This window comes from Lynx canadensis, chromosome E2, assembly GCF_007474595.2.
Source record: "Lynx canadensis isolate LIC74 chromosome E2, mLynCan4.pri.v2, whole genome shotgun sequence".
Taxonomy (NCBI): domain Eukaryota; kingdom Metazoa; phylum Chordata; class Mammalia; order Carnivora; family Felidae; genus Lynx; species Lynx canadensis.
This window is the reverse complement of record NC_044317.1, coordinates 50,291,287-50,314,191: the sequence shown is the minus strand read 5'-3', so window position 1 is coordinate 50,314,191 and position 22,905 is coordinate 50,291,287. Positions and strand designations below refer to the sequence as shown.

Sequence of the window (22,905 nt, the reverse complement as noted above, 5' to 3'; positions counted from 1 at the left end):
GGCCCACCTGTCCCGGCGGAAGACACTACTGCGGAGGCCGGGACGAGGGCCTCCCGGACCAGGAAGCCTGAAGGGAGGAGAGGGGCACCGGGGCGCCAGGGCGCAGGCCCTGCCAGCAACTACCCACCTTGTGACAGAGCACTCCTTGCACAGAACAGCAGGAACTCTTTAGTTCACCTGCTTCCCCACCAGGTGCTCCGCCAGACAACGTGCACAGAACCGTTCGTCCTCGTCACAATCCCGCAGAGGGGACATCTCTGGCCCACTACCCACTACGCAGAGAAGGAAACCTCCCGTAACGCTGAATGCTCTCCTGAGGTCATGAAGCAGGGAAGAGGCAGAGGGAGGGTCAAAGTCGGGACAGGACGGTCCCCGTCCTACCTTGAGGTCCTGAGGTCCTCAGGCCCTCAGCTTCAGGCTGGACTGATGGGTTTGAGGGCCCAGAAATGCAGCCTTCTCTAACATCGGGCAGGGAGGCTGACGGAGGGATTCATCTTTCTCTTCAGTTTCTCGGATCTACAGAGCCAGTCTTGTCCCTCAGTAGCACCTCTGGGGCTCCTCACGGTGCCTGCTGAGACCTGAGTGGCTGCAGTGGCTGAGCCTGAGACATATCGGTGGGGGACCAGCCCGGGGTGCTCCCGCCCCCTGGGCCGGCCTTCTCCCCTCCCCACAGGTCCCCCCAGTAAGCAGCCACCAATCCCCACTGGCCCTGTCCCAGAGCCTCCCTGCACGGTGAGGGAGACAAAGCAGGAAGCAATCACAGAACAGCCGCACAGGGTAGGGAGGGAACGTGGAAGCAGGGAGGATGGGAGGACTGGGATCTGCTGGAAGAGAACACATAGAAAAGTCTCACAGAGAAGGACTTGAAGAGAGACGGCAGGGAGAAAGGCAACCTGGCCAGAGGGAATGCTGTGAACAGGTACAGGCATGGGGACTGCACAACGCACGTGGGCAGTAAGCCACACGATCAGGAGGGCCCAGGGGATGTGAGAAGAGGGGGTTTGGCAAAGACGCTGGGGGGGGGCACCCCTGGAGGGTCTCAGTCACGGAGCATGGGACAGGGGTATCATCCTAGAGAGCAGGTGGCAAAGCCCACACACAGAAGAGGCAGGAGAGCAGAAGTGGCTCAGTGGTCAAGGTCCCCACTCAATCCTTGTCCGCGACAGAGCCATCTATTCACAAGGCCTCAGGGCCTCTGTACCTGCCGCCCCCCCTGCCCAGAGTGCTCTTCCACCTCCTGCCCCGGTGGTTCTCTCCCTCCCCACCTGCAAATCTCTGCTCCAACGTCACCTCGTCAGAGGCCTTCCCTGATCACCTTACGCAAACAGTCCCCTTTGTCCATCCCTGCATCCTGCTTCATTCTCTGTGTGGTACTTTTCACGACCCAACAAAGCTTTATAATCTGTCTGCTTAATTACATGCAATGAGGGGAAGGATTTCACTGCTTCTGTTCAGTCAAGTATCCCCAGAAGGGTATGCACTGGGCACACAGTAGGTGCTCAATAAACATTTGTTGATGGAACAAACGAACAGAGGTGGGGAGAAGAGTGGGTCTCTGGAGTCTGAGTCCCTGCTTCCATGCAGGCCAGCTGGGCTGGATGAACTTGGGAAAGGGTCCTTCTCTCTTGGGCGCCCCGCAGGCAGGCAGGGAGGACGCACCTGCAGGGAGGTCACGGACGGGCATGCTTAGCCCAGAGCTGACCAGGGCGAATGCCCTCCAAGCATCTTGACCAGGCATCCAGTCCTTCCCGCGCTCCTGAAATGCCACACACAACCCTCCTATGGCCTGGGCTGCCCCCAGGTGGCGCAGGGGGCAGGACAGCGGCAGGGCGACACAAGGCCGCCTAGAGCCTGACACAGGGAAGAGGTAGAGAGCACCCCCAAGGCTTTCTGAGGGGCCCTGTGCGCCTGAGGCCCCGCCACCTCTGCAGTCCCCGTCCCCCGCAAAGCCAGGTACATTACGCTGCCCACGTGCAGACAGATCTTCCTCGTTCCCACCTCCAAGCCCCTACCCACACCTCCCTGGGCACACAGTCCAAGGGGCCTCTCTGGTGCTTCGTGGAGCCATCATTCTGCAACTACTCCCAGACTGATCTCCAAGCCTGATCTCGCTGATGCCTCCAAACAGCCCTGGGAAGCTTTCTAGAAGAGGTCTGGAGGGGGGAAGTGACTTGCCCGAGGACACTCTTCTGGCTGGAAGAGGAGAGGCAGGGTCTGACCCTCAACTGCCGTTCTCCGCCTCTGCCTTCCTGACCACTGGGCTGGCTCCTCGAGCGGGGCGCCCTTCGCCGTGGGCACTTATCTACTCTGCCAGCCTCGCAGGGGGCCTCTTCCATCCTGCTCCCCAAAGCAGAAATCCACTTATCACGCACATTCACTTATCAGGCAGGCCAGCAGCCACACGCTAGACGGCAAGTGCTGGGGACCCCAGGAAGCGGGAGCGCCCTCAAGCGGCTGGTGAGTGTGCCAGGTGGAACAAGCCCTTCCAAAGGCAATCCGGCAATACCCGTCAGAATTCCAAAATCCGAACGCGGACGCCCTTTCGTCAGCCATTCCACCCGCAGAGAAGCAAAGTTACGTGCCTGTCGGCTCATTCGCTGCGGCGGCGTCTGCAGTCGCAGAGCGGGAACCCACAGCACTCACTGTCCACCGACAGGCGAGCAGCTGATAAAGGCCCAGTCCGCTCAGGCACCAGAACCCGCTGCGGCCATAGAGAACGAGGACGCTTGCTCTGGGCCAACAAGGAACAACATCCAAGATACGCTAAATGAAAGAAAGCAAGGCGCAGGACAGCGTGCTTGTGAACCAGAGAAAAATGAAACTCTGCTCACTGTTAACAAGCAAACTGACACAGGGGGCGGCCTGGCTGGCTCAGCTGGTGGAGCATGAGACCCCTGATCTCGGAGTTGTGAGTTCGAGCCCCATGTTGGGTGTAGGGGTTACTTACAAAAACACGACACAACACAACACAACACAACACTAACACAGAGATGGAGTGGCAAGTGAAGCAGCTCAGGAATCAGGGAACGAAGGCACCCGGCCCCCTCACCAGCCTTCCCGGCTGCCCGCACAGACGCAATAAAAAGTTAAACGCCCTCTTACCCACGTCAGTTACAACCCCTGATGCCCTGGGCTTCGCAGCCACCGCCCCTGGGGGAAGACCCTCTACCCTGCAGGGCTGTGAGCTGCCCCCAGGACCTGGCAGAGGTCAGCACACTACGGGGGGCTCTGGAGGCCAGCCGCTGGGGGCCCCGGAGGCCTGACACAGAGCGGTGCGGTGACATGGCCCAGACAGAGGGGAGGGGAGCAGCTGCCTCGGCCAGCGGGCGGTGGGCCAGCCGGGTACTTCCAGCAGCTCTGCCTATTTGGGAAAACCTCTGTCTGTGACTCTTCAGCAAGAGTGAAGGAACACTGGTCACGGGCAAGTCTTCCCAGTGAGCAACCGTTCAAGCTTCCTCCATCCCCAGCCTTTCAGGAGCTCAGAGGCACCAGGGGAGCGTGCAGCTGGAAAGTGTGCAGCTCAGGAAGCGACACCTGGCCCAGCAGAGGGGGCCCTTCCCACCGACACATGTCTTCGAGTCCAGGGACATCACCGCAGTGTCTCCAGTAAATGTCTGCGAATGAACGAATGTGATGGCTCGAGCCGAGCAACGTCTCCCTTCCCTTCTCCCCAGAGACCCACGGGACCGAGGGGAGGAGACCCTGACTGTGTTGCCAGACAGGAGGCCCTTCAGGAGAGGCTGGGATGGCACAACCAGCTAGGAAAGGCCCAGGGCCCTTTGCAGGGCTGTGGAAGGACCTGCCCGCTCCGCTGAAGGGCACAGACGGCAGGTGCCATGGGCTTGCCCCGCCCCCTCTCCCCCCCCCCCCCCCCCCCCCGCGCCCCGACCTTCCAAGCCACTTGGCCCAACTGAATGAAGATCCTGTTACAGAAACACCTGAGGTCAGAGGATGCCTATGGCTTTCCAAGTCTCTCGGGACAGAGGGAGGAGGCCAGGACCTCCGGGGGGGTGGGGGGTGGTGGCTACAGAGCCTCACACACAGCAGGAGCTTGACAAGGTCAATGGTGAATGAAGGGGGAAGTCACGCCTCAATCCCTGGGCCCCCGGTAGCACAGGGCACGCTAAATACCCAAGACCCAGCTGTATGATGGGCAAATTTTCTTTTAAAATTTATGTTTATTTTTGAGAGAGAGAGTGAGACAGCCCACGAGCGAGCAGGGAAGGGGCAGAGAGAGAGGGAAACACAGAATCTGAACAGACTCCAGGCTCGGAGCTGTCAGCACAGACCCCGACACGGGGCTCCAACTCACAAACTGTGAGATCATGACCTGAGCCGAAGTCAGACACTTGACTGAGCCACCCCGGCGCCCGGTCAGGCAACTTTTAATTCTAAGTTATTATCAGTAACCACAGCTAACACTGAGTATTTTACATATGTTACTTCATTTACTGTTCTCAACAACGCTGAGGTAGATCATCCCTATTTTTCAAGTGGGGAAACAGAGGCAGGGGAAAACTAACGAGCCTGTCCATGGTCACAGAGCCAATAAAGAGGGAAGATTCAAGAGCAACAGTCTGGCTCCACAGTCCTTGCTTTTTAACACGTTTGACCACCTTTCTGATCACAACCACCGTTTCGGGTGCAGACACGCCTCTCCCACCCTTTCCAGAAGGGGAGACTGAGGCTCAGGGAGGGGAGAGCACTTGCCAAAGACACACAGCTAAGGCAGGGAGGACCATGCAGACAGGCCTGCCTTCAAAGACCAATTCATCAGGCGCGAGAGGGGCTGACCGGGCCCCCGTGAAACAGCTGTGACGCTCAATAGTCTCACGTAGGCCAGGTGCCCGCCCACCAGCCTCACTCCCGTGTTCTCTATCCCAGCCCTTGGCTCATCGGCTCCCACCTGCTTCTGTTGGTCTACAACGGCCGTGCAGGCTGCTTGGCCAACTTCTCTCTCCCCTCCCCTTCCGGACAGCGAGCCTGTTAAGGCAGGGCCAGGTTTGTCTTGGCCGCTGCTGTGTCCCCAGCACAGGACGGGGCACAGAGCTCGATGCTGGCTGGCTGACTGCCGGAACCAGCAAGAAAACACATCGAATCCCATGGTGAGCGGAGACTCATGGCACCCACAGAACCCAAGTGCCCCAGGCTGCCCCACTAACCGAGGGTTTTCTGCTGGGATGGGTGTGTGTATGTGGGGGGTCCCGGGGCCTCCATGAGCCCCCGTCTAGAAAGGGCTCCCCCAAAGGCATGTGTGTATCTGAGAACACGGGTGACTTTCCACCTCATAACCGGAATCCACCTTCTCACCCCACAGAACAGCACAGCCTGGTAGTTGAGGGCATGGCCTTCGGGGTCTGACTGTACCGGGGTGTCTGCAGAGCCCGGGCCCCCTTCTCTGACATCTTCTCCCTACCCCCACAAGGAGAAGACAGGCCCTCGTAGGCCCCATTGGGCAGGAAGGCTGTGGACTTTTGCTAAGCCTGTATGAACCGCCCGGAGCAGGCACCCGGACCGATCGGTCCCACCCCAGCCACCAGGAAGGCCAGGCTTGCTTGGCCCGCGACCAGACAGAAAGAGAAACAAATCAGGAGTGCACGTGGCCCAGACAGCTAGTACCAGTCTTGGTTCCTGTTGGCTTTCAGGACCCCTGGGAACTGGCAGAGGACCCTGCGTCCTCCCAACGAACACCCTCATTTACCTCATGCAGCTCCAAGTGAATTCTGACCCTGACAACTTGAACAGACCCCAACTGTCACGGGAGAGGGCCTCATCTCCCCAAGGTTGAGTCTCCTCATCTAGAAAATGGAGCCAACGAGACTAAGACACACACACACACACGGAGGCTTCTAGAAGCAGCCACCGAGAGCGCTTGTGTACAACATCTGGCGCGGGGTTGGCTGCTGCTTGGTAAACAGCAGCCGGTCGTCACCGGGCCGGGGCCCGACACCCTGGCAACAGCTCGGAGTGGGTGCTGGATGAACAAAGGGCAAACAAAGTGACCAGCTCCAGCCAGAGGCTCACGGAGCACTTGCTCCCAACTAGCTGCCCCCACCTGTCCGCTGCCACCCGGCTCAGAAATACCGGTTATACACACTCCCACTGGCCGGTAGGCAAATATTTACCCAGGGCCGGGCTGCTGAGGGCGCTGAAGTGAGGACTTGGGGACAAGTGAGCACCAAGAGAGTGGCCGAGAAAGCGGGGTCGGGGGCGAGGAGGTGGAGGAACCCAGCCCAGGCTGACTGCCTCCCACTCAGGGGGGGCTGTGGCCCTGGGGGCGGTGCAGTGCCATTCCTCAGTCTACCCGGCCGTAAAGGGGAGATGCTGCTTCCTGTCTCACAGCTCTGCCACGGAGAGTCAAGTGCACCGGAGGGAAAGCCCTCTGCCCGGTGCCCCAGGCAGGACTGCTACCTACTGCAGGGGCTGAAGGAGCCAGGCCCCCAGGGTGGCTTCCGGGCTTACCTCGGACTAGCCAGGTGAGCCGGCCTTAGGCTGTGCATCTCAGGGTCCCCCCTTCATCTGTACAATGGCACAGTGATTCTTCCTACCTCCTGGGATAGGAGAAGGAGAGAAGGAGCTACAGCGTCCTGTGGGCGCTTAGCGCCCCACCAGCACCCTCTGGGACTGCACGGCTCCTACTCAGTCCGCTTTTTGTAAGGGTTCGCACAGACCTCTTCAAGAGAACACCGACGCCCACTCTCTAACTCCCAGGGGCCGGCCGGACCTCACACTTCTCGAGGCACCTCTGCCCCAGCCCTGCACGCTGTCAGCAGAGCCAGATGTTGGGCAGTGTGACAAGACTCTAAAGTGTCAAGGGCGAGGGCTGTATCCTCTCTATCTGCCACAGAGCAGAGCACAGGCCCAAGCATCTGTGTGCTCAGCCACCCGGGGGCATGCTGGGCTTTGAGCCTGGTGGTCCTGGGGCTCAGGCCTACCTCCGACAAGTGCTGAATACTGGACTCCTCTCCCCACCCCCCTTTTGAAAAAACTTTTTAGTAAGCTCTCCACCCAACACGGGGCTCAAACTCACGACCCCGAGATCAGGAGTCACATGCTCTACCAAATGGGTCAGCCAGGCATCCCGCCGTTTCTTCCTCTTAATCCCACCTGCCTCGAGGTGCCCACAAGACACTCAAGGGTGCGTGCGTGTCTCAGCAGTAACTCCACAGATCCTTCACCGAACACCTGCCCCGGGCCGCACTCTGTGTGGAGTGATGCTGGACACAGCACCCCAAACAGCTCTCATCCCTATCCACACAGGGATCCCAGGCCAGGAGGGGAGAGAGACCCATCTCCGGACGGTAATGGCAATGACCCAGAGTGGGCAGGGCTGGGGCCGAGGAGCCTGGGAGAGCGCCTGGCCCCATCTAGGGGTCAGAGAGGGCTTCTTGGAGGAGGGGCTACCTAACTAACACCACTAATCACCCACGCACAGGGACCGGGTCGCCTTCACCACTGCACTTGGCACATGGCAGGTGCCCCATAGGTATCTGCTGAAGGAAAGACAGCGGGGAAGGAGAGCCTGGAAGAATGAGCAGGAGCTAGCCCTCTTCCCGGAGAGAAGAGCCACCGGGGAGTTGGCCATGACATATGAAGCTGCACAGATCCACCAACTGCAAGCAGCAATTCCACTCCGAGGTCTACACCCTAGACAAATTCTTGCTCGCAACCCCGGTGTTACGTACCAGGAAGGTCACAGCTGCACCAGTCTGTCATACCAAAAAGCAGAAACAGCTCGACCGTCCACCAACACCACAATGGACAACCTAAGGCACGGTCACACAATGGAAGATTCTAGAGCACCTACATGGATAAAACAGGGAAACATAACGTCGGGAGTAAAATCAAGACCCAGGAGTCCACCCACAACGCAACACCATTTTTATAAAACTCAAAAACAAGCAAAACTAAAGACCATACTTTTCAGCGCACGCGCGCACGCACACAACTTGAAAAAGGGGCACCTGGCTGGCTCAGTCCGAGGAGCATGTGACTCTTGATCTTGGGGTTTGAAGTTCGAGCACCACGCTGGGTGTAGAGATTACTTAAAAATAAAATCGTGCAGCGCCTGGGTGGCTCAGTCAGTTAAGCGTCTGACTCTTGATTTTGGCTCAGGTCATGATCTCACAGTTTGTGGGATTGAGCCCCGCATCAGGCTCTGTGCTGACAGAGTGGAGCTTGCTTGGGATTCTCTCTCCCCCCATCCCCCTCTCTCAAAATAAATAAATAAATCAAACAAAAATAAATAAAATCTTAAAAGAAAAACAACCCCACAAGGCACGACAGTCATAACATTCAGACACTCAGAACACAAGTCTCCGAGCTCTGAGGCTCCACCCTCCCACCCAGAAGTAGAGGTGAGTTAATAGCCATGTTCTCATCCCCAAATTGGGAGGTAGGCTCAGAGGTCCTCATTACAATTACATTTCAACTTATGGGTCTGTTACACATATAGTTCATATGCCCAGAAAAAAAATTTAATAACGATAATTTAAAAACCAGAGAGAGGAGAAGAGCACTGCAGCAGAGGGAATAGCTCGTGCAAACACTCTGTGGAGACAGAGCTGATGGTGCCTCTGGGGAACTGAAGGTCATTGTCAGGGTCAAATGAAGCAAACGGGTAAGGGACCCAGGAGAGGGCTGGGGGCAGCGACGTGCTTGAGAAAGGTCTGTGAGTCACTCAGTGGCTCACGGCTTCTCATCACTGCCACCCACTGAAATCCCAGGTAGGCTATGGGACACACTTGGTGAAGGTGGCCTGTAAGAAAGTGGGTGCCCATCAGGGGACAGCCAGTCCTGCCAGGACCAAGCGGGCTATTTCAGGCTGCCTGCCTCAGGCTTCCGGTCAGGGGTACCAGATGGCCAGCTGGATTTGGAGGCACTGGGGGAGTTTTAGTTCAGAATTAAAATCAAGTTACTGTGAGCTGCTAACTGGTCCAGCAAAGGCTCCGGGGACGGAAACTGGGTGCCTGGAACTTCTCAGCGCCCATCCTGAGTTGTCCATGTGCGGAAGGTGAACAACACCACAACCTTCGTGAGGTCTGTTTGGGAACTAAAGGGTATATTTATTCCTTGATCCTCTACCAAATGACCTAGGCTGGGCAGACAACGGAGAACAAAACATTTTGATCCCTGCCCTCGGGGAGTAATTGCTAGGAGGACAAATACACATACAATTAAAAAGAGCAAGTTATGGGGTGCCTGGGTAGCTCAGTCAGTTAAGCTTCTGACTCTTGGGTTCGGCTCAGGTCATGATCTCATGGTTTGTGAGTTCAAGCCCCACATGTGGCTCTGTGCTGACAGTGTGGAGCCTGCTGGGGATTCTCTCTCTCCTTTGCTCTCTCTCTGCCCCTCCCCCACGTGTGTGTGTGGGTGTGTGGGTGTGCACACACACGTGCACACGCTCGCTCTCTCTCTCTCTCTCAAAATAAATAAATATACTTAAAAAAACCCCAACAGGTTATTAGGGGGAAAACATCACTCCTATAGGAAAAACAGGGGCACATAAACTTAGACAGGAGGGCGTAGTTAGGAAAGACCTGTAAGAGAGAAGAACATGTAAACTGAAACCTACAAGATGAGTAAGAGTCAGAAATTCATTCATTCCTTCAAATATCCCTCTCGTGTCTATTCCGGGTGGGCCTGGCCCTATTCCAGATGCCAGGGCTGCCATGGCGAACACCCCCATCAGACAATCCCTTCCCCAAGCCGCTTACACTGGAGCTGGGGAGGGGGAGGGGGGCACAAGACAGTAGTCGATGTAAACCAGCAGTAAGCACACGAAAGTTGGGGAAAGCCTCCCAGGCAGAGGATAGAGGCAGTGCAGGGGCCTGGCACGTGGGTGCTGGAGCAAAACCCAGGGATCCGGGGGGGCAGCAGGAGATGAGGCAGGAGACGTGAGCGGGAAGCACAGTCCGCAGGGCCAGGAAATTTGAGTCTACAGGGAGCGGGGAGCTGCTCAGGGCTGATGGCATATGATAAAGGGGACCCCCACGCACAGAGTGCCGACAACACGGTGGCCCCGGCCACCGTAGGAGCTGGAGTCTGGGCTTCTGAGACTTGTCGAGCCTCTGCCAGCTGCGGCAGAGTGGATGTGCCCAGGGACCGAGGCGGGGCCACTCTGCCTTCTGCCACCTTCTGCAAAGGAGTGCGACCTCAGGAAGCCACTGATGGCCCAAGTCACAAAGTGAGGCTTCACCAGGTCTGTCAGCCCGGTGCTCGGCAAACAGTGGCTGTAGTTGTGTTTGCAGGGGACCCTCCCTATGACCTACTGTTGCTTCGCCCAGGCCTGGCTGCCACTAAAGTGCCCTCCGCTTACACCGCACTGCTGCCAGGACCCGGGCTGATACCGCCTCATCTGCTCTTGGACTTGGCCGCCAGAACTCCTCCACCTGGAGCTGCTCCGGCTGGGATGGGTGCCCTGCTATGCAGATCCAGTGAAATAGCAAGGGAGAAAATGATTCTTTTTTGAGAGAGAGAGAGAGAGAGAGAGAGAGAGAGAGAGAGACAGACCGCTCACGTGTACAAATGGGGAAGGGGGGAGGGAGAGAGAGAGACAGAAAGAGAGAGAGAGGGAGAGAGAGAGAGACAATCGAGCAGGCTCCATGCCCATCTGGGGGCTCGATCTCATGACCTGTGAGATCATGACCTGAGCTGAAATCAAGAGTCAGATGCTTAACTGACTAAGCCACTCAGATACCCCAAAAATGATTTTTTTGAAGGAAAGAGGGGTGCCTGACTGGTTCAGTCGGTGGAACATGCAACTCTTGATCTCAGGGTTTTAAGTTTGAGCCCCATGTTGGCTATAGAGACTACTTAAAAAGAAAATCTTTAGGGGCGCTTTGATGGCTCAATCGGTTCAGTGTTCGACCTTAGCTCAGGACGTGCTCTCACAGTTTGTGAGTTCGAGCCCCACACCCGGCTCTCTGCTGTCAGCGCAAAGCCCACTTCGGATCCTCTGTCTCTCTCTCCCTCTGCCTTGTGCTTTCTCTCTCTCTCAAAAATAAACAAACATTAGAAAATAAATAAATAAAATCTTTAAAAAGAGAGAGAGAAGGAAAGAGGTGTCCTGCTCCACTCCCCAGCCTTCCCAGCAAGGCAAATGCTACGTGAGGAAAAATATACCAGTACGATGAAACTCCAAAGAGCCAGTATTTTCAATAGGGAAGGAGTCCTTACAAAAGGTCCCGAAACAAAAATGGGAAAGAGCATGAAGGAGGAATTTTATGTGGTTAACGATAAACAGGTTAACTACCAAAAGAACGCTCATTAAAACAAGACACCATCCTGGTATGAAGATACCCAAATGGAAATACTATTCCTTCACGCATCCAAAAAAGAAAGTCAAGAGATAAAACCAAGTCCTGTCTCTCAGGGCTTACAGTCCCAGGCGGGCACGGATGGTACACCTCATCTAGGGTTTCAAAGGTTCCTACCCTCTGACCTGGTAAAACCACCTTCTAAGAATTTCTTCTGAGAAAGCTCTCCGTAAGGAACATAAAGATTTATGGACGAGGATGAACATCGCTGCATTATTTATGCTACCGAAAATGGGAAAGGACCCAAATGCTCAGCAATGTGGAAATGGCTAGAAGCAATGACAGTGGCCCAATGATGTATTTTAATCATGCTTTTTAAAAAATGGGAAAATGAAGTGAAAACACAGGATATTCAACCGTACAGAGTATCCTCCCAGTTTTATTTTTATCTATCTGTGGCAGCGCATCTAGTCATAGAAAAGAGATGGAAAGGAAATGCTCTGGCATTTAATGTTGAAAACATTCCAGGTGGTGCAAATCATTTCTCCGGTAAGAGTCTTGCATCTAGAATATGCACAGAACTCGTACAACTCGGTAATAAAAAGACAGACAATCCAATTTTAAAACAGGCGAAGGATCTGAACAGACGTATCTCCCAAGAAGATACACAAGTGCCTGATGAGCACGTGAAAGGATGTTCAACTTCATGAGCCATGAGGGAAATGCAAATCAAAACCACAACGAGATACCACTTCACGCCCTCTAGGGTGGCTTCAATCAAAAGGACAGACACTGGGGCGCCAGGCTGGCTTGGTCAGTGGAGCATGTGACTCTTGATCTCAGGGTCATGGAGTCTGAGCCCCATGTTGGAAATAGAGTTTACTTAAAAAAAAAAACAAAAACAAAAACAAAAAAAACCGACATTAACCACGAGGTGGAGGAATCCGAACCTTCATACACTGTGGAGGGGAAAGTCAAGGGTGTCAGTTGCTCCAATGGTTAAACAGAGTCGCCACGTGACCCAGCAATTTCATTCCCAGAGAAATGAAGCCATACGTGCACACAAAAACTTGTACCTTAACATCCACAGCAGCGTTGTTACTCATCATAGCCAGAAAGTGGAAACAACCCAAATGTATACCAACAGATGAAAAGATAAAGAAAACGTGATACAGCCACACAATGGAACATTCTCTAGCAACAATGAGGAATGAAGTTCTGGCACATGCCACAAAGTGGGTGAACTCTGAAAACATTATGCTAAGTGAAAAAGTCAGACACAAAAGGCTGCACAGTGCACAAATCCATTTATATGAAGTGTCCAGAATCTAAACAGACAGAAAACAGATCGGCAGGTGCCTGAGTTGGGGGAGGGGTGATGGCCAAGGGGTGAGGGTTTCTATAGGGGTGATGAAATGTTCTAAAATCGACTGTGCTGATAGATGTACAACTCTGTGAAAAACTGAAATCCAATGAACTATACACTTTAAATGGGTGAAATATGTGTGAACTACATCTCAAGAGAGCTGTTAAAAAATTTCCAGATGGTGAAATTAACGAGTGATTTTTTATTTCCTTCATTAGACTTCCCAAGGTTTTTGTTTGTTTGTTTAAATGTTTATTTATTTTTCAGACAGAGAGAGACAGAGCGTGAGTGGGGGAGGGGCAGAGAGAGAGGGAGACAACAGAATCCGAAACAGGCTCCAGGCCCTGAGCTGTCAGCACAGAGCCCGACGCGGGGCTCGAACTCACGGGCTGTGAGATCATGACCTGAGCCGAAGTCGGATGCTTAACCGACTGAGCCACCCAGGAGCCCCTGTTTGTTTGTTTTTAACAATGAACATATCTTAATTTTAAAGTCAGGAGAGCAAGGGGCATGCCTGGGTAGCTCAATTGATTGAGCATCCAACTCTTGATTTTGGTTCATGATTTGGGAGATTGAACCCCTTGTCAGGCTTTGCGTGGACAGCACAGAGCCTGCTTGGGATTCTCTCTCTCCCTCCCCCTCTGCCCCACCCCACTCAACCATGTACTCTCTCACAAAAATAAATAAGTAAACGTTAAAAAAATTCTTTTTGGGGCACCTGAGTGGTTCAGTTGGTTAAGCATCCAACTTCGGCTCAAGTCATGATCTCACGGTTCACGAGTTCGAGCCCCGCGTTGGTCTCTGTGCTGACAGCTCAGAGCCTGGAGATCCTATGTCTCCCTCTCTCTCTGCCCCTCCCCTTCTCATACTCTGTCTCTCTCAAAAATAAACAAACATTAAAAAAAAACTTTTTTAGTGAAAAAAAATTTGTGTTTCAAGTCAGGAGATCAAGGTAGCGATCCTGTCCTTAGTGACAACTATCATCAGCCTCCAGGGTGACTGCACACCCCTCTCCCCCACTCCCCTCACCAGCTCCGTGAGGGAAGAGGAGAAAACTAAGACCCTAGCCGCCAACAAGCTCTTTGGGCTCCACGCTGGGCTGGAGATGTTGTCTCCATTTTCCCAGAGCACAAACCCTTTCTGTAAATAACAACTTCACACAGCCAGTTGGGAGAACCCAGGTGCCAAGGCAGGTCTCCCTGACCACCCCCCAGGATGGGTCACTCTGCCCCTCGAAGCTACAGAGGTGGCCGAGGAGAGCAGCAGGAGCCCTGTCCTGCGTTCCAGGCCACTTCTCTCTGGCCTGCTGCCTCGTCGGTAAAACAAGGAGGTTACCTACCCCTCCACCTCCAAGAATCTATACTCTGGCCATGGGGAAGGGGCCTGCACTAGCCCTGGATCCTCTTGGCCGGGTGGTCAGTGAGGACAAGCATCTGGACCCGACAGCTGGTGGTGGCTAAGTCAGAGGCCCCGCCTTCAGATGCCTGCTGCACCCGCCGGGCTCCTGGCCGAGGACGTCTTCCCCCAGGACCAGACAGGATCGGGCTCTGTCAGACATGGTAACTCTAAATAGGGCTCCACAGAAAGCGTCATCTCTGGGCTCTGCCCATACCCACTGCCCACCCCCACCCCCCAACTCCATCCTAATGTTATGACACTCCCTGAGCATCTGCTCTGTGCCCGAGACATCCCAGTAATGGAGACGGTCCTGGCCCGGCCAGGGCTCACGGTCCACTGGGGAAGACAGACCTGTCACCAGATAGGGACCACCCCGAGCGGGCAGAGCTGAGACAGGGAGCCCACAAAAACTTAGCACTGCAGATCCTGAGGGCTGAGCCCAGGCCCGGCAAGGAAGGAGGCTCCCCAGGGGAACGTAGCTTTTCCCGGTATTCTGATCAAAGTGGGGAGAGCTGGGTCAGGAAGCAAGGACTCCACCCGGGGGAAGAAGGGAGTTACAAAATAAGTGAGACGGAGCAAAGACAGGGAGGAGGGAGGCCTGAGTGGGTGGCCACACACCCCTGACACCCTCCACCTCCTCCTGTAACACCCTGTTGTTGGGGGGACAGGGGATCGGGTCACCTGCCACAAAGGTGGAAAGACAGATCAGCTACCAGCACCTGGGCTCTCCCATGATGGGGAGGAGGTCCTGGAACCTATTTAGTTCTCTAAATGGTGGGTGTGATCTATGCAGGGAGATGGGGAAACACACGCAGTGGGAAAGGACCTCAGACATCATCTTGATGCACAGAGAGGGCAGTGCCTCGACCTAGAACACACAGCAAGTCAACAGCAAATATGGCTTCTCCTGCGCTCTACCAGGCTGGCTAGCTTTGGGGTCTGCCAGAGTTGGCAAGGGGACACTAGGGGCAGACTTGGGGCCCTCCCTTCTTCACACTTCCTTTTCTGGACCTGGGCTACATGAGGGCAGGGCCTGTCTGGTACCAAAGGCCCCGCATCGCATATTGCTTTCATTTTCACCTGCCATATAAGCTCCTGCTCAGAGCCCGCACAGTGCCACATGGTGTGGGCACCGAGGGACACAGTGGCACCAAACCAAACCCATCCCGCCTCATGATCCTTACAGTCTAAGAGGCAAGAGAAAATATCAGGAGGCCTACAGATGCACAGATGGCTGACCACCTCACAGGGGATTTAGAGGGCCAGGAAGAAGAGTCTGCTGGTACCTGAAGGACAAACCGGACCGGTGACAGCAAGGCCAGCATTCCGGGACGGGATGTGGGGAGCTCCTGGCACATTCTAGAACTCAGAGAAAGCCACCACACTTGAACCCAGGGAGAACGTGGGCTGGGGTGATCATAGCCGTGGTCAGTGAGGGTGGCTAGCGCAGGGACTCTGGACTGGGGGTTGCGGGTCACAGGGCAGGATCTGAAGCGAGAGTGGAACAAGGTCTGCTCTTCTGAGCGTGCAGAGGGAGCACGAGGAAGCAGGGGCGGCAGTCGGGACCCGTCCGCCTGGCACACGGGAGGCAAAGTAAGTGTGTGCCCGCAAGGAATAAATACATGGGAGCGTGAACAAATGATGCCTCAGTAAACGTCTTCTTCCCTTCCCTGCTCTCTCCACGGCCCCCGACTTTCCCAGGCCGCGGGGACTGGGTTTCGAGGGTTCCAAGGCATCCAGAGTGGGACACTCATTAGCAGACCCGCTTTGCCCTGAGTCCCTAAGGAAAGTGCCTGGGTGTGTCAGCGGTTTGCCTCCTCTGGGGAGCCGGACGGACAAGATGTGGTCCCTCATGGAGCGTCTGGGTCCAGTGCGGGGAGATGGGCCCAAACAGATAACGACAGCATGAGGGGGCATCACGGGAACCTGAGTGGGTGCAGCAGCACTGCCTGGGGACCAAGGAGGTGATGTGGGAGCCAGCTCGAGGAGGATGAGCGGGAGCCGGGCAGGAAAGGCAGGGGACTGGCCTAGGGCGCCCTGTGCAGAGGGGGGTGGCGTCTCTGGGTCAGGAGGGAGGGTCTCCCGCCAGGCTCGGAGGTGGGGACTCGATCCTGTCGGTGGTGAAGGGGCCCTCAGAGGCTTTCTGGAAACATAGCAGAGGGTGGGAACCATCCCTTCTAGTTTGAACGCGGCTCCCCCATCGCCCGAGCCCTGGCTTTCTGCTTCTGGCTGCTGCGGAGATTAAATGAGCAGATGCACACGAAGCGCTGAGGCCCGGTAAGGGCTCCACGAAAGCGGGCTGTGCTGACCGCCACCATCATCCGGAGGCGTGACCTCTCCGCAGGGTCACTTCCCCCGTGTCTGCCCTCAGCCCCCCGCAGTCCCTCCCAGACTCCCTGCTGCTTCGAGAAACAGCAGGGAGCTCAGCTGGGAAGGCACTCTGCCCAGGACGGGGGCAGCTCTGCCGCGACATGGTTGACGACAGCTGGCGGGAGACGAGAACTGGAGAGACGCGGGGGCGGGCGTGAAGGTGGCGCACGAGCCTGACCCCAGCGGGTTCCCAGAGGGACCTGCCCACCCACCCCAGGAGGACCAGCTGGGATCCGACGAGACCCTCCAGGGAGCGTCAGACAGCAGGGCTCTCAACCCGGGCTTCTGCTGGAAAGGAAGAGGGCGTCAGGCAAGTCACATGAGCTGTCACATGAGTGGCTGTCAGCAGCCGCTTCCAAACCACCCCCCCAACCTGAGGCAACGGCTCTGCACCAGCTGCAGCGTAAGCAAGGGGGTGAGAGTAGCTTCAGAGCGCCTACTGTGCACCTCCGTCCACCACGTCGGACGTGAGGGCCTGAGGAGAGACAGGAGGCGCAAGGGCTTCTGCGGACGGCGAGGCGAGCCGAAGGGATTTAGGCCCTGCCTTTGTGGAATCTGTATTCCAAGTAGGGGGAAATACAATCAGAGCACGATGGGGTCCGTAGGTGCGTTGGGCACTCACCCTCCGAAACCCCTCCTGGAACTGGGACCCCCCTCCGTCTCTCCCACGCTAACTCCAGCCCCGGAGACCCACCCGGGCTCAGCCACAGAGGGCTGCCCCAAATCTAGCCCAGTCGCCATCGGTGCCGCAGGCCTCCCTGACACGAGCGGCATCCAGGGTCAGCATGGGCAGTGCCAGCGCCTGCCAGGGAGCGGTGACGTCCAGGCCCTCAGGCACTCTCGCCAGATCTGCCTGACGCTGGGATGTGCTCCCGGCTTCGAAGGCCCGAGGGCTGGCTCTGTTCCCAGGAGTCTGAAAGCTTTGAGATAGACTCGTCTGCCAAAAGGGCTTCACAAACGGGGACAGCGCGGCACAGGGATGTTTCGGGACGTGCCCACATTCACACGGGTGAACCCACACCTGGGCCTGTGCCATCTAGCGGGGGAGGTGGGGCTATCATCTTGCTCTTAGAGAGGAGGGAACCAGGGCAGGCTCCCAGCAGGGGCATGACCTCATTCAACTTCGGCAGATCCTCACGGAGTGCCTGTAATAGCCGGTCACCCTTCCAGTCGCTTTCCAAGTATGGAATGATCTGATCCTTAAGCCCCAGACAAATGAGGACACTGAGGCAGAGAACTCGAGTGATTCGCCGAGGGGCAGAGCTGGACTGGCACCAGGGGGCTCCGGAGCCCAAGACCTGGGGCGCCTCTCCTGTTGCTACCATTAGACGTTTTGGGGAATGAGGCCCACAGAGGACTCCATGGTCTCCTACTGGAAACCCTCGGGCCAGATGTGGATTCTGGATTCGGAGATGTCCTGGGTTTTATTGTTTTGAGTTTATTTATTTTGAAAGACAGAGAGCCAGTGGGGGAGGGGCAGAGAGAGAGAGAGAGAGAGAGAGAGAGACAGAGAGAGAGAGAGAGAGAGAGAGAGAGAGAGAGAAAGAGAGAATCCCAGGCAGTGCAGAGCACAATGCAGGGCTCGAATTCATGAACCGTGAGATCACAACTCGGTCATGAGATCGTGACCTGAGCCAAAGTCAGACGCTCAACTAACTGAGCCACCCAGGCACCCCTGGATTTTATAAGAGGGCCAGGACAGCTATATTATGCTAAGACCCCAGCAAGGTCTGGGACAGTTTTTAGAGGTTTCCGGATCTGGGAAATGTGGGGTCTAAACAGACGGTGCAGGTGAAGCCACTTACTGAGACCACCTGGGGGAGGCGGTACGGGAACCTGACCTCGCAGCCTACACGCTGCCCACCTCCCCTGCCAAGGGCAGGAAGAACTGACTGGAGGTGCGGGCAGGGGCTCAGATCCAAGGAAAGAATGCAGGGGGGGGGGGACTGTCACCTTAGAAGGGTCACAGATAACACTGGCAATAGTAAAACCTTCGTGTAGGGGGGCGAGGAAAGTTCAGATAAAGTCAATGAGTAAATCAAAGACGTCAAATATCAGCTACCATCCAATGCAGGACCACACGAAGCTAAGCGCCTACAGGTTCCTGACCCCGTGGTCACCTTCCTGGCCTCTAAGCCTCAGTCTCACCCACCTCACACCACCCAGAAGGTTCTGCTAAAAATACCAGGCATGCCCCTTCTTAAAACCCTCCACTGGCTCCGGGCAGCCCTGAGGCTAACAGGGCCTGTGAGGCCCCAGCTAGCTGGGTGCTCTTTCCTGCCTCCTCCACCTCGCCTCTGACCCTCCTGCCTCCACCTCCCGGAAGATCGGCTTTTTTTTCCTTTCCTCAGATGCACCTCCCCCACTCTGCCTCCAACCCCTTCCAACTGCTGCCCACCTGACCAACTCTTGCCCACCTGACCAACTCCTGGGACTTCTGGGCCTCCGATGGCCCCGACTCCGGGAAGCCCCCCTTGCCCGCCTGCCTGCCCAAGTACACCTGTGAGCTCTTCCTAATCAGAGTCCGGGCACCCTGGTTTGATGAGAATTGTTTTCTGTGTGTCTCTCTTACTCGGCTATGACCTCCACGGAGGCAAGGACTGGGCCCGTCTCATTCCCCGACCTCGAACACCTGGCACGGCCATGCCATGCCAAGTGAGTGGCGGCTGGCCGTGGGGGAACCGGGTCACACGTTCAGCCAGGAGGTCCCGCGCACCTACCAGGTACCGGACACCGCGCAGCACAGCAAGAACTCGGGCCAAGGGTCAGAAGGAGGACCTAATGCTGAGGGCAGGGGAGCGGCAGAGACCTCCCGGGGCTGTGGAGCTGTCCAAGAAGCACAGCAGACCCGCATCCCCGAGACGCCAACTGGGCCGGGCCCTTTACTCCGTCGCTTTCTCATCCCGGCCACAATGATGCACAGCTGGAAGTGTCCTCTCCACTTCGTAAAGGGTTAGGGGTTGCAAGTGAGGAAACCAGGCAGCACGCTGAGCTGAATGCGGCAACTCGCGGAAGTCCGGGCAGCCAGGAGACAGAGGTAAGGGCAGGGGACTGCCTGGTTTGGATCCGGCTCACCCATTTACTGGCTCTGTGAGCTCAGGTAAGTCACATCACTTCCCTGTGCCTCTATTTCCTCACCTACAAATTGGGAGAACGGCACCTACCCCCTGGGGTGGTCGTGCGACTGAACTGAGACAATACGTGTGGCCCAGTGGTGAGCACACGGAAGGCAAGGAGTCGTGGCGATTAAGGTCACCCAGGAGCAGGGATTTCAGCCCAGGCTCCTCTACGCACCGCTGCAGCAGGCTGCCCTTCCCAGCTCGAATTTCTGCCGTCACCGCAAGCCAGACGCTTCCATGTGCTCCAGACAAGCTCACCAGGTCAACCCCAGCCACCCCTGAACGGAGGGCTGGAAGGCAGTCTTGGGATTGAGTGTTGCGCTGGCTCAGCCCTGAGCAGGACAGCCAAACCTGGCTGTCACAACCACCTGGGGAGCTTTCTAGAAACACAGATTCCTGGCCCCCGTTTCCAGAGGCTGCCTTAGTTACAGCCAGTCCAGCCCGGGGGATCTGGCTGCACGTTTCTTAACTTTCGGAGCATCAGACCGAGGAGAGCCGCTCGTGCCGCGCTCCCCGAAGCACGCCCACGTGCACCGCCACTGACTCACTCACCGACTATTTACTGCCTCCTGCCCGCTAGGTTTGCGTGATCCTTCTGGGGGCTCGTGATGGGTGCCAAAGCCAGCCTGCAGATCTCTGGGGAAGAGCCCCCGGCACAGACCGGATTAACTACCCCAAAAAGCTTTCTCCCAAACACCACCACCGGCTATGAGATGTGAGGCTAACCTCACTCCTCTGACATTCGTCCAGTGCCCAGGCCCTCTTGTGCGCCAGGCTGAGGTCACAGAGGTGACACGCACACAGTCTGTGCCCTTGAAGAGGGAAATACGATGCGAACACAAATAAAGAGTTGGAGGTGGAAAGAATGAGGGCAGCCCGCCTGAGTTTGAGGATGCAAAGGGCCCGGCCCAGCAGAGCGGCACTCCCGACACACTGCCGGAGGGGGGCAGAGGGCTGGGGGCTGGGGTCCATGCCTCACACGGGACTAAGGCCCGGGGAGGAGCCGTAAGTTGTCCAAAGTCGGTATCTGGAGAGGCTAACACTTCGAGTCTAGAATCTGGGTTCTATTGCCTCTTTTCAGGCTGGTCAGAAAAACGTGTTGATTTAGTTTCAGCTCAGAGAGGTTGGGCAACTTGCCCACGGTCACCCAGCTTGTAACAGATGGGATCAGGCCTGGGGCCTGTGGTCTTTCCCATGCCCGGTCAGGGACAGGGCAGCAGGTTTTGCCCGGGGAGTGGGGGGAGAGACCAGGGACAAAGACGAGTGCAAATACACAACAGACACAGGAAGCGCACTGACGGTGAGGCGTTAGGTGGGGCTGCAGGACTGGCACTGACAGGAAAAATGAGGGAGACATGGGATGAGCATTCACTATGGACTCTGTTATCTTACTTAATCCTCACGATCACCCTATGAGGAGGTACTATTGTCAGCTGCATTTTACAGACAGAAAAATCGAGAGGGCACAATTGTCCAAAGTCACACGGCAAATCGCCCAAAGTCACACGGCAGATGATGTGCCAAGGCCGGCAGTAGGAGGTGAAGTTGGGCCCGGATGGAAATCCGGGCAAAGGCCCCAAAACTGCCCCCCACGACCCCATTCCCTACTCTCCAGCAACACCACCACTTGTGCTAACGCGAGCTGAGTCCTTTTTTTCAAAGTTCATTTTTTTTAGTAATCTCTACACCCAGTGTGGGACTTGAACTCATGACCTCGAGATTAAGAGTCACATGCTCCACCAAATGAGCCAGCCAGGCGCCCCTTGAGCTGAGTCTTTTAATGGAGGGCCTCTTCCTACCACTGACAGGTGCATTTCTACCTGTCAAACCAGTTTCAAGGACTAAATCTACAGCACAGGTTTCAATGAGAGCACCCAGTGAAGCATTTCCACCCCCTCTGATCCCCATTTAAGAATACCATCGCCACTGCCCTCACTGCCCCCTCCAGGCCCCAAGCTCAGGTGGCCAGAGGTCGCCTCGTCCTTGGGACCCCCTCACCCTGCAGACACGCCACAGGAGTTCCTGGTAGGCAAAACTCCCCCCCCCCCCCCCACCGCGGGACTGACTCTCCTGGGCCAGAGGTCAGGGGGAGGGGAATGGGTTACCGGCAGGACAGGAGGGAGGGGGGACAAGCCTCCCAGACTGCGGCCGGTGTCACATGCTCTCCGACACCTGTCTCGAGAAGCCCACACAGCGTTCATGGGACGGGAAGACGAGCCTTGGGTCACGCCTGCAGTTTGGTCTACAAGGGTCCCCAGCACAAGTCCCTCAGGAGAGCTGGGACCACGGGGTCTGCCACCGTGGGGTGGGGTGCATCCAGCCAGCCCCTCCTCCACTGGGGCCCCCGTCTACCCTCAGGGAGAGTGGAGCCCACAGGTGGCCAGTGTGGCAGCTGAGGCGGTCTCTCCCCCTCGGTTTCCACCCTGCCTCCTCCCCAAGCTTCCCTTCCCGACCACGCACACTGGCCTGTGGAGCAGGCCCCGCCCCACCGGGTTCATCCTATCTGCTCGGACGTCCTGGGTGGTCAGCGGGGCAGGGATCACCACTTCACAGATGAGGAAACAAACTCAGCAAGAACAGGGGCCTCGCTGGAGGCCACAGCGCGCTGCCGCCACGGCTGGCCTGCACGTGCACGCTGGCTCCATGGGGCCCGGGTCTGGCCTGGGTCACCCCTTCCAGGATAGCCGCACACATGCTCACCGGGGCTCATTCAACCACGATCGCTGCGTGTCCTCTGAAGGGCCGAGGAAGTGGAAACAAGGACGGACGGCGTCTGCTCTCCCAATGTCAGTTGGGGAGAGAGACCACGAGCATGGAAACAAGCACGTAAGGAAACATCAGATGGCCATTAGTGCACGGAGGGAAATAAGCAGGACCCCAGCACTGGGGGCAGGCGGGCGGGGACACCAAGTGACACGGGAGCCAGGCAAGGCCCCTCTGAGTGCTGGGCTGGGTTGAGCTTCCATAGGCCTGAGACAACTCCCCCAGTCCAGATCCATCTCATGTCTAGGGATCCCCAACACGTGACCTCTGGCAGGGCCTGATGGGGCTCTCGCCCTCAGGAAGACACCCCTCTGAGGCTCCCACCTGGCTGGGCCACCGCTCTAGTCAGGGCCTGGCTCTCCTCCACCCTAGCTGGAGGCTCGGTGAGGGCCCGGCCCAGCTCTCCCCGCTGAATGGTCACCCTGTACTGGGGCCCCCGATTCCCCTAGTTCGGGAGTGCCCCTGCACCTCTCCTGGTTCAGCCAACTTCTCCATCTCTATGACGGAAGAACGGCTTCTGGATGACCTCTCTCCCAAATCGGAACTGCCAAGTCCCCTGACCCTTGACCTCAGGGTCACATCACCGCAGCAGGCCCCAGAATGACTCCTCCGTCACCCTGCCCACCAGGTC

General features: G+C 56.6%; 1 protein-coding gene across 3 annotated transcripts in view; it reads right to left on the bottom strand.

Moving 5' to 3' along the window:
- PPP1R37 (protein phosphatase 1 regulatory subunit 37) overlaps window positions 1-22,905 on the bottom strand; it is a 41,889-nt gene that overhangs the window by 15,455 nt on the left and 3,529 nt on the right. Inside the window, exon 1 of one of the 3 annotated variants that reach the window (XM_032591339.1) lies at window positions 7,686-7,731. The exons of the other annotated variants lie outside the window; for them this stretch is intronic. Coding sequence (XP_032447230.1) covers window positions 7,686-7,716 — 31 coding nt within the window. The 5' untranslated portion in view covers window positions 7,717-7,731. Of the gene's footprint in view, window positions 1-7,685; window positions 7,732-22,905 lie in introns of those variants that run through there. 3 annotated transcript variants of the gene reach the window in all.